The 11058-nt window shown below is 50.5% G+C and overlaps 1 protein-coding gene across 1 annotated transcript; it reads right to left on the bottom strand.

Annotated features, from left to right (window-relative positions):
* On the bottom strand, positions 1–4292 carry RTP3 (receptor transporter protein 3). The gene is made up of 2 exons (XM_027585760.2): positions 4035–4292; positions 1–1593 (listed from the first exon to the last, which is right to left on the bottom strand). Exons 1-2 carry the CDS (start codon positions 4187–4189, stop codon positions 693–695), a joined length of 1056 nt encoding a protein of 351 aa, XP_027441561.2. The 5' UTR covers positions 4190–4292; the 3' UTR covers positions 1–692.
* Positions 4293–11058: the final 6766 nt, after the last annotated feature.

The following is an 11058-nucleotide window of genomic DNA, read 5'->3' as shown; positions in this document are numbered from 1 at the left end:
CTCCAGATGGGTGTATATTTATTTAATTACACATTGTGTCACAATACCATTCTACTAGTACAGTAACGCACATTATAAACTGTGCAACAAGAATAGTAAAGTACGAAGAAACATGAAATAGGGTTTGAAGGCTATCTCCCCCACGTGGGTGGATGGTCCTGCTGCAGCCCTGAGCTGCACGGACCGTGCTGTGGAGAACATTGCTTTGAGACCCAGGCTTTCAACCTTATGAAAACCACGGCAAGTGCTTCCACAGGCTGACGTCACCGGGTCTGTGCAAGCTTCTCTGGGGAGAGAGGATCCACAGGTCTCATGAGATTTCCAAATAGTTCTGTGAGCCATAAAGGCTTCGGTCTCAGTTCTCCTTAGAATGAGCAGAATGTCAGCAAACTTTACACAAAACTGCGTTGAATTGAAATTAACATTAACCCTTAAAAATCACATGAAATCAACCACTTTAAAATAAACAATTCAATGGCATGTACTGCATTCACAGTATTGTATAACCACCCCCTCCGTCTTGTGCCAAACATTTTCATCACCACCCACCCTCTGCCCCCAAAAAGCCCCATACCGATTAATTCCCTTCCCCACAGCCCCTGGCAGTCACCAGGCTACTTCCCGTCTCTGGATTTACCTCCTCTGCGTATTTCCTATTCGTGGGACCAGACTACATGACTTTGAACCTGGCATCATGTGGAGGTCCACTGAATGGTCTCTACAATAATCACCACAACAATGATCAGAATGAAAAAACAGCAGCAAGCATTAAAGTTCCTGCACCTGAGATTCTGGACTGTGTGGCAACAGGGCACCCCACTCCAGGTGCTGACCTGGATTCTCCTCTCCATGTGGTGGTGGGTGTTTGGTCTTGAGCTCCAGTGGGTGGGGAGGATTGTAGCCTTTGTGGACACAGTATACCGGGGTTGGGGTAAAGCCTTTCCCTTGTTTCCCATGGCGTTCTTCTTCACTGCTTCTGCTCTGGTGTTCCCCTTCACTGTGTCCACTGGGGTGTTCCCCTTCACTGTGTCCGCTCGGGTGTTCCCCTTCACTGTGTCCGCTGGGGTGTTCCCCTTCACTGTGTCCGCTCGGGTGTTCCCCTTCACTGTGTCCGCTCGGGTGTTCCCCTTCACTGTGTTTGCTGGGGCGCCACTCCTAGTGGGAGAGGGCATGGGGATGGCGGTCCCAAGGGCAGGTGAGCTAACGGCAGGAAGTGATGGCAACACTGGTAACTGCAGGGCCTCACCTGACCCGCTCTGAGCACAAAAGCCCAGCAGACAGGCCTCGCAGTTGTTACTGTCATGCATCCCTTTAAGAGAGATTTCCTTGATGGTAGGTATCTCCTCCATGGACTTAAATCCTTCTCTGTAGCATTTCTCCAGAATTCGGAACACCAGGTTGTTCAGGATCCTTGAGATGTTCTCTTCTGTGAACTCGGGAACCTCAAATGGAGACTGATTGCATCTCTGACATCTCTGGGCAAAGACCCTCATCTTCACCCTGCCCCTGGGTTTCTCCCCACTCTTGTGCATGTGGAAAAGGACCTGAACTTGAGCAGAGGCCCAACTGCGAGAGCACAAGGAGCACTGGAACCTGCGGGGACAGAAGACAAGACCCTCAGCTTGGCCCAGGATGGCTGAGCTGTGGGCTGGGCCAGAGGGAGGAAGGGGCACCCAACCACACAGAGACGTGACTTGACTGGGGTCGAGGTTAGCGGGGGAAGAAATTAGCGAGCCCCTGTCTCCACTGTGCCACCAACATGCGCTGTGACCCACAGGTGTCTGTCATGAAAATAACAGATCACAAGCTGTTGGTGTTGGAAGGGACCTTCTAAGTCCTACACGATGGTGCTAGAGATGAGGAGCACGCTGGAACCCATCATGTGCAGAGACTTGGTGGGTGTAAGAAGCAAGACTAGACCTCTGGTCTCCTAACCCCAAACCAAGGCTTCTTCAAATGTAGATTGAAGTGGGTCAGAGGCTACGGGGCAACAGCAGCTATTAAATCATCCCCCAAGAGCTCCGAACTGAAATCCACAGGTGGTACAAGTGGGTGCTGGTAGGTGCTACCGTCTGAAAGTTTGTGTTTCCCCCCAGTTTCACATATCGGAATCCGAACTGCCAAAGGTAATGATGTTAGAAGGCCTTTGGGAGGTGATTAGGTCAGGAGGGTGTAGCCCATGTGAATGTGATTAGTACCCTTATCAAAGAGATCCCATAGAGCTCCCTAGCTCCTTCTACCACATGAGGATAACAGGAGAAGTCCACAACCCGGAAGAGGGCTTTCACCAGACTAGCTGACACCCTGATCTTGGACTTCTAGCCTCTAGAACTGTGAGCAATACATTTCTCTTGTGTATAAGCTGCCCAGTCTGGTGTACTTCTTTATTTCTTTATTTCTTTATTTCATTTTATCTTATTTATTTTATTGCCACCCAAACAGACGAAGACAGTAAGTCGTAGAGCCACAGATCAAGGCTGGTCTAGTGTCTGGAGGAAAAGCATTGCTTTGCCCTGTTGCCCAGGGGCCCCCAATCTGCCAGTATTTTAGGGAGATCACTGTGTCCAGCTCTCTCTCTTTTCGCTCCCCCTCCCACCCAATTCATCGCTCAAGGTAGCCTGGAAAACTTCATATTCTGTGTGCACCTAGCCTCAGGGTACGAGAGAATGACACCTCATCTCTGCAGGGAAGAGGGCAATTTCCTGAGCTCAGATATTTGGACAAATATATGTCAGGATATGATGGAGAGAGGGGAAGAAGGCACACAAGAACATGGTTGCACCCAGGACAGGAATGATGGGAGAGGCACAAGCTACAGGATGGCAGGGACATTTCATGCTCACCAAATTATCCATGCACTCCTGCCCACTTCCCAACCCCCTCGAAGTTATGTTGGGCAATATGACTGGTTGCCCAACGGGACGTGGGCAGTGACGTGTTATTTCTAAATCTGGCACAGAAGCTCTTGGAAAACCCTCCAGCTCCTCTTCCTCTGCCTCGGTGACCTGGGGACCACGTGTTAGGTCAAATCATTGATATTTCGAGGTTTATCTGTTCTAGCAGCCAAGCCTCGACTAACCTGGGATGGTGAATTGGAGGGGGCTGGGAAGAATGAGCCAGTCAAGGTTTCCTTCTTGTGTTTTGATTCTGGCCGCACCTCACAGGGTGAGCATGGCCATGAAATGAAGGGAAGAGGCCAAGAGGTTCTGACCACCATGAGTGAGATGACCTCACTGGGGTCATTCGGAGTCGGTGGTGCACAGGGCCCTGGACTCTGCTCTCCTGAGCTGCTTGCCCTGGCCCTCTCTCTGGGTTATATTGCTCTGTTCAGTGCCAGCTCAGAGTTCAATGTTCTCACAAAAGAAGGGGGAGGGGACTGAGATTTTGCTTGGATGCTCTTGGTGCCAGCTCCTGGCCCGGGGAAAACCATGGGCCACAAGGAGAGGAGACCTCTGCTTCCTCTGCCCAGACCCTCCCCAGAGAGGAGGGCAGTGGGCAGGCACCGAGGCCCTGCCCCAGTCCTAGGAGAGAGTCTCAGACCCCCACCCTCTGTGCAAGGGGGCGGCCCCACCCCCTGACCCTTGGGGCTCTGCTTTCCCACCTGGGAAAAAGGGTAAGGCTTTGGATGACTTCCAAGAGTCTTAGTTTAAAAGGATCCATCAGCCCAGAGCACAGGGAGCAAGACTGCTGCATGTTGCTCAACTACCTTAACCTCTGCCCTCTCCTGGAGGGGCCTCCTCAGCCCACGGGACCTCTCCCTCCTGGGCTCCATAGTGAGCCCCAGGTCCTCCGAGGTGGGAACTTTGCCCACCCAGCTCTTCTTCACTGCTCCCCCCGCCAACCCCTATGCAGCCCACACCAGTGCCCAGCCCTGCTACTGTTTGGGGTTCACTGTGATAAAGAAAAAACCCTTTACCAAAGCTAAAACTTCTTGGATGATGAGCACCATACTTCCTGTAGTCTTCCATGTGCAAGCATGGGTAACAAATAAACAAGAATTTTCTGGAATACATACCATCCCTTTCCCCACTCACCTGGCAAAAGCCCGCTGCTGGTACTGTGACCATCCTGGCTTAAGGCTGTTGGGAAGAAGGTCTTTGTCTACTGTCAGGGTCCATATGTGCCATGGCTTCACTTCCTGAATTAATTCCTGGAACATTTGCTTCCATAGCTCCATGTCCTGATTCATCGTATGCTATGTGGTGAGCTGCGTGCATCAGGATCTCCTGGAGACTCTGACGGGTCTGTAGCAGGACATGAGGTTTCCTGCTTTAAAGAACAAGGGCTGGGACCTGCTCTCCCTTTGTGTACCTGACCTGGGCCCGTGGACCAGGTCTTTGCCTCAAGGACAAAGGTCAGTTGAATCTGGCTCCCAGTTCAGAGGACAGGGCTAGCCTCCTCCACAGGGAATTTCCAAAGACACAGAATGCATGGTTTCATCCAACAAAATATGAACACGGGAAAGCTCCAGACTCTGGATTGGATCTCAGGAGGGGATCTCAGTCTTGCTCTGCTGATTACCTGACTTTAGCCTGGAATACATCCTTTACCTCTGAAGCCTCTGGAAATGGTGGAGAGAGGCTGCAGGTGCTTTTTCTGTTCTAACACTTGGAAGTCCTTATCCACTGGGCTGCTGTGCTCGCGACTGGGGAGGAGAGATGCAGATGCAAAGAAGGACCGTGCCATCGTGGGCCCTCCCTGCTCCCTGTATCCCTGCCCTGGGCTCTCTGCTTCCCGTTCCAGCGGGTCTCTGTATGACTGGATCTTACAGCCCCCAAGTTGTCCGAGGAGACTCCTGAGCCTTGTCCTCCACCCATTAGAAACCAAAGCTGACACAGCCCGAGTGCCCCGATGAGGCTGCAAGGTTGGTCCCCACGTGGGTGAGCAGCCAGTGGCCACAACTGACCCCACTTCCTTGAGGAGAGGCTTGAAAAGGAAGGAGAGAGGAGCAGGGGGCAGGCAACGGCCCAGGGAGGGCGGGCAAGATTCTGGGTGTCTGCATGCCACGACTCCCTCCGCAGACAGCCTGCCACTGACCTGCGCCCCTGACCGACTGCTGCCCAAGAGGAAAGCCCCACCCTCGGCGGTCCGCTGCCCTGGCATCCTTCCAGCTGCCTCCGTGCCTCTCGGGCCACTCTCCACGCTGCATCTGGGGCAGGGGCGTCTTTCCAGAGGTGGAAGCCCCCACCCACACGCTGCATGTTAGCATGGCATTTGGACCCCTCACAGGCCACCCCTGCCTTCTACCAGCCTCAGCCCTGCCATCTTCCCCCAAGCCCATATCCGCCCCTACACCCTAAGCCACAGCCCCTCGCTCCATGCCATACTCTTAGACTCTTGCTGTCCCAGCCCCGCGCCCTGTGCTCACGGCCGCCCCACGGAGGAGAGCCCCTGCCTTCGCTCCCAGGGCTCCTGCCCAGGTTCCAGGGCCCAACAGCGCATGCTCCATGTTCCACGCCCCCTCGCCCCCCCTCCCCCCCGCCCGCCCCAGCCAGCCCACACCAGCCTCCTAGCTGGACCCGGGAAAGTAATCTCAGCCAGGTGAGCAAGGTTGCTCCCTCCCCGCCCATAGTTGTACAAATGCCAATGCTCTTCTGCATCGCAGAGCTAGTTCAGGGCAAGTGGGGAGCAGAGGGTGTTGAGACAAGAGCCTGTCTTACTTTCTGGCCTGGTATGAGATCTTGTGTGAAAATGTCATGGGCAGTTCTGCGTTGTTAAAACCACCCTTGGCGGGGCGCCTGGGTGGCTCAGTCCGTTGAACCTCGGACCCTTTGGTTTCGGTTCAGGTCATGATATTAGGGTTTTGAGATCCAACCCCGTGTCAGGCTCCGTGCTCAGCACGGAGTCAGCTTCAGATTCTCTCCCCCCTGCCCTTTCCCCCACTTGCGCTCTCTTTCTCTAAGATAAACAAATAAATAAAATCTTAAAGAAAAAAAACCAACCCTTGAAAGCAAGTGTGCAAGGAGATCCTTGAAGATCCCCAGATAGCTCAGTGTTTCTTTGTCATGTAAAGGTTACTTTTAGCCTCTCGCTCTACTAAGAATATTCTGATTGGAAGACTCTGCCTTCTTAAATGATATAAGTATTTGAACACAAGCATTAAGGAATGTGAGAAGGCTTGTCACATTTAAATTAACGTAGACTAGGGTCGTTTGGGTGGCTCAGTGGTTAAGCGATCGACTCTTGATTCTGGCTCATGTCATGATCTCAGGGTTGAGAGATCAAGCCCTCCATCGGAATCTGCCCTGGGCCGTGGAGCCTGCTTCAGATTCTCTCCCTCCCTCGCCCCCTGTCCCTCCCCCCTCTAAAAGATTAATTAATTCGTTAATATAGGCTAAATGTCTTCCCTCTAACTATCGTGAGTAACATCATTTGCCTGATCTTCCAGAGAATTCTGGGTTTCTGGGGTGGGGGTGGGGGTGCCAAGGCCTACGAAGTAGCACAGGAGCTCAGCAGGGCTGAGGATAGCTGGAGATTCATATTCCTCAGACCAGCCATGGGGTTCTCATTGAACTGGTCTGGGCATCAGATCTCTAAAAATTCCTCAAGTGATTCCAAGGCCGGGCTATGATGGTCACCACTCCAGGAGGCTTAAGGGAAGGACAAGGTGGGCAGGTCCTCGTCAGCAATCACAGACCCAGAGCCAGAGGGGTCCCTCCCCCTTAAGTGCTCTGCTGGGATCAGCAAAGCTTACAGACGCTGTTCTGGGGGAAGCGGTCCTAGGGCTGCCCAGTTGCCTCCACCAGTTGGGTAGGACACTGGTGGTCGGAGCAGTGGGCTCCCAGAGGAGGAGAGGGGGTGGATGGGGTGGGAGAGAGGAAGGGGAGGGAGGGAGGAAAAGGAAAGTTTGGGTGCGATGAGGAGGGAGGGGTTTCCTGGAGCAAGCTCCTTCCTGGCCTCACTGCAGCTGCAGAGGAGATTTATAAAGGGGGTGAGGGGACAGGGGACAGAATGGAGCTGGGGTCAGGGGGTCTTTGGTCTGGGGCTCTGACCTGCTGTGTGACAGTGGACAAGTCACTTCAGGCCTGTTGAGGATGAAATGCCACGTTTCATGCGGAGGGCTACTAGGCATGCCTGGTGCCGAGAAGGGCCTGGAAGGAAGCCAACACTGGTCCCTGAAGCTTGACAAAAACAATTCCTAGGACCACAGAAACCCCTGCCCTCTGGAAATGGGAATTTACGTGTAGACAGACAAGCTCTCCTCACTGCCTCTGCCTGGCCAGGGTTCTGTCCCTCCCTTCCTGGTGGGCAATGGCCGCAGCACGGCCCTCCTCATACCCAGCTTCTAACCCAGAGGCCATTCTCCTCGCAACAGGGTCAGGGACACTTGCTGTCACTCTTTCTGAACACTGGCTGGGCTGTGGCTGTGCCGCTGGAAGGGGGCCGTGTGTGAAAGCTTGGGACAGGCCCAGCTGAGCTTGGACAACACTCTGCCTTCTCGCTTCAGCTCCTGTGCTGAAAACAAGTGTCCTTTTCAGGTCTATTTGTGCAATGTGTGTCAGATGTTTTGTGTTTTTTGTTGGCGATCTCATTGTTTCAAGTGGCCCCGAAGCCTAGGGTGCCTAGTGGTAAGGAGGCTGGGCTGTGCCTTCCAGAGAGAATGTGTGTTCGATAAGCTTCATTCAGGCATGAGTTCTAGTGCTGCTGCCTGCATCTTCAATATTAATACATGAACATGACTTACTACGTAAGGTGTCTTTAAACAGAAACAACTCAAGGTTATGGATTGCTCCGCTGACCAAAAGCTAGAGGCTGGCAGGAACTAAGTCTGCATTTCCCTGGGGAGCGACGGTTCAATATTTTGCTATTTCGGTGTTCTTGGCAGCTTTATGGACCAGAACCGCAAATCATGAGAGGGGGCTGCATTTTCCTTTGTCTACCCTGTGGTTTATCTTCCCTCCCATCCTTCCAAGGGGAGAACTGGCTTGGTGAAACTAAACCACTTCCGAGCCTTGCACTCACCTGTTACCCAGTTTTTGTTCAGAAAGTGCTAATGACTAGGGCAGTTAGCTCTGGTATTAGACCCTGCCAGATCTTCAGGCCGTCTGCTAGCCCCTGTCTTGTCTGTGGCCCAGAGATCGAAGTGTCATTCTTTTCCCAGCCAGGCTTCTGGATGGGTGCTTATCACTGATAGAACGCACCGGCAACTGTAAATCCAGCCATTTCAGACTGCAATTTCTTTTTACTCCGATGTGCCAAATTGCCTGGACCCTGGGGAGTGGTGGATATATTCCAGGAAAGCAAGTCCGCTCCATCCTCAGCCCAGTGCTTTCCAAGTCCTGTGCCAAAGGCGGTCTGGCCCCTTCTGGCAGTCCCTTATCATCCCTTTCCCCTGCGGCGCTCCTGGGTCTCTCCCAGCAGTGAGAGCTGATACAGAGAATGAAGCTGATATAGAGAATGAAGAGGTTCCTGGGCTCAGTCCTGTGATGTTCCATTGTGTAGAAATTGGGAAAAGAAGGATGATCCAAGAAATGAGATGTCATGTTTCTGCAGTCTCTGCATCAATCCCACAGGAAAGAAATCATCTGTGTGATGCCACAAGGTGCCAACAGACACCACTAGGAGCCTCAATCACTCATTCACTGTGTGGTTGGTGAAAAGACACCAACAGACATCATTAGGATGTTCCTCCATTTATTCAAAAAATATTAGTGTCAGTTTCTGTGCTCCAGACACTAGGGCTACGGCGGCAAATAAAGCAAAGAGTACCCTCACAGAGCTTATGTTTTATTCAGATGGGGAGACAGACAATGACCCAATAAACAAGCAAAGGTTTCCACGTGAGATGACATTTGAACCAAGACCTGTCTGAAGTGAAGGAATGGGCCAAGCATATACGGGGTGGAGGCACATTCAGATCAGAGGGGACAGCCCGTGTGAAAGCCCAGAGGTGGAAGTGGGTCTGGTGTGTCCGTGGAGGAGCAGGGAAACCAGGGTGGCCAGAATCAAATGAGCGGAAAAGGAGTATATGAGGTTGGAGATGCAGCTGAGGGCTGCAGGGCCTTGTAGGATTTTATTCCTAGTGTGATGGGAAACCAGTAAAGAGTTTTGGGTACGAGAGTGAGAAGGTCTGATTTCACATTGTGTGATCTCTGCTGTCTGATCTGTCCACTCAGGCTCTCTGCTGTCTCTGCATTGAGCTAAGGACCAAATGGACGTCCATGCCTAGTGGGTCAAGGACAAAGCAGGGAGACCCACCAGAAGCCTGCTGCAAGAACAAAGCAGGGAGACCCACCAGAAGGCTGCTACCCATTGGGTAGAAAAAGGAAAATGCAGTCCCCTCTCATGATTTGTATTTCCCTGATGCCGAGTGATGTTGAGGACTTTTTCATGTGTCTGTGGGCCATTTGGATGTCTTCTTTGCAGGAATGTCTGTTCATGTCTTCTGCCCATTTCTTGATTGGATTATTTGTTCTTTGGGTGTTGAGTTTGAGAGGTTCTTTATAGATTTTGGATACTAGCCCTTTATCTGATATGTCATTTGCAAATATCTTCTCCCATTCTGTCGGTTGTCTTTTGGTTTTGTGGACTGTTTCCTTTGCTGTGCAAAAGCTTTTTATCTTGATGAAATCCCAATAGTTCATTTTTGCCCTTGCTTCCCGCGCCTTTGGCGATGTGTCTAGGAAGAAGTTGCTGCAGCTGAGGTCAAAGAGGTTGCTGCCTGTGTTCCCCTCAAGGATTTTGATGGATTCCTGTCTCACATTTAGGTCTTTCATCCATTTTGAGTCTATTTTTGTGTGTGGTGTAAGGAAATGGTCCAGTTTCATTCTTCTGCATGTGGCTGTCCAATTTTCCCAACACCATTTGTTGAAGAGACTATCTTTTTTCCATTGGACATTCTTCCTGCTTTGTCGAAGATTAATTGACCATAGAGTTGAGGGTCCATTTCTGGGCTCTCTATTCTGTTCTTTTGATCTATGTGTCTGTTTTTGTGCCAGTACCATACTGTCTTGATGACGACAGCTTTGTAATAGAGCTCGAAGTCTGGAATTGTGATGCCACCAGCTTTGCTTTTCTTTTGCAACATTCCTCTGGCTATTCGGGGTCTTTTCTGGGTCCATACAGATTTTAGGATTATTTGTTCCATTTCTTTGAAAAAAGTTGATGGTATTTTGATAGGGATTGCATTGAATGTGTAGATTGCTCTAGGTAGCACAGACATTTTCACGATATTTGATCTTCCAATCCATGAGCACGGAACATTTTTCCATTTCTTTGTGTCTTCCTCAATTTCTTTCATGAGTATTTTATAGTTTTCTGAGTACAGATTCTTTGCCTCTTTGGTTAGATTTATTCCTAGGTATCTTATGGTTTTGGGTGCCATTGTAAGTGGGATCGACTCCTTAATTTCTTTTTCTTCTGTCATGTTGTTGGTGTATAGGGATGCCACTGATTTCTGTGCATTCATTTTATATCCTGCCACTTTACTGAATTCCTGTATGAGTTCTAGCAGTTTTGGGGTGGAGTCTTTTGGGTTTTCCACATAAAATATCATATCATCTGCGAAGAGTGAGAGTTTGCCTTCTTCTTTGCCGATTTGGATGCCTTTTATTTCTTTTTGTTGTCTGATTGCTGTGGCTAGGACTTGTAGTACTATGTTGAACAGCAGTGGTGATAGTGGACGTCCCTGCCGTGTTCCTGACCTTAGGGGAAAAGCTCTCAGTTTTTCCCCATTGAGGATGATATTCGCTGTGGGTTCTTCATAGATGGCTTTTATGATATTGAGTTATGTACCCTCTATCCCTACACTGTGAAGACTTTTAATCAAGAAAGGATGCTGTACTTTGTCAAGTGATTTTTCTGTGTCTATTGAGAGTATCATCTGGTTCTTGTTCTTTCTTTTATTAATGTAGTGTATCACATTGATTGATTTGCAGATGTTGAACCACCCTTGCAGCCCAGGAATAAATCCCATTTGGTCGGGGTGAATAATCCTTTTAATGTACTGTTGGATCTTATTGGCTAGTATTTTGCTGAGAATTTTTGCATCCATGTTTATCAGGGATATTGGTCTGTAATTCTCCTTTTTGATGGGGTCTTTGTCTGGTTTTGGGATCA

The sequence above is a fragment of the Zalophus californianus genome, chromosome 1 (genome assembly GCF_009762305.2).
Source record: "Zalophus californianus isolate mZalCal1 chromosome 1, mZalCal1.pri.v2, whole genome shotgun sequence".
Lineage (NCBI taxonomy): Eukaryota > Metazoa > Chordata > Mammalia > Carnivora > Otariidae > Zalophus > Zalophus californianus.
The sequence above is the reverse complement of the archived record's forward strand: the minus strand, read 5'-3'. Positions and strand labels throughout refer to the sequence as shown.

Bases quoted from the DNA above. Each gene is read 5' to 3' on its own strand.
- RTP3 (XM_027585760.2), bottom strand. From the start codon at position 4,189: ATGAATCAGGACATGGAGCTATGGAAGCAAATGTTCCAGGAATTAATT. The intron at 1,594-4,034 runs GTGAGTGGGGAA...CTGTCCCCGCAG, and splicing joins CAGCAGCGGGCTTTTGCCAG to GTTCCAGTGCTCCTTGTGCT.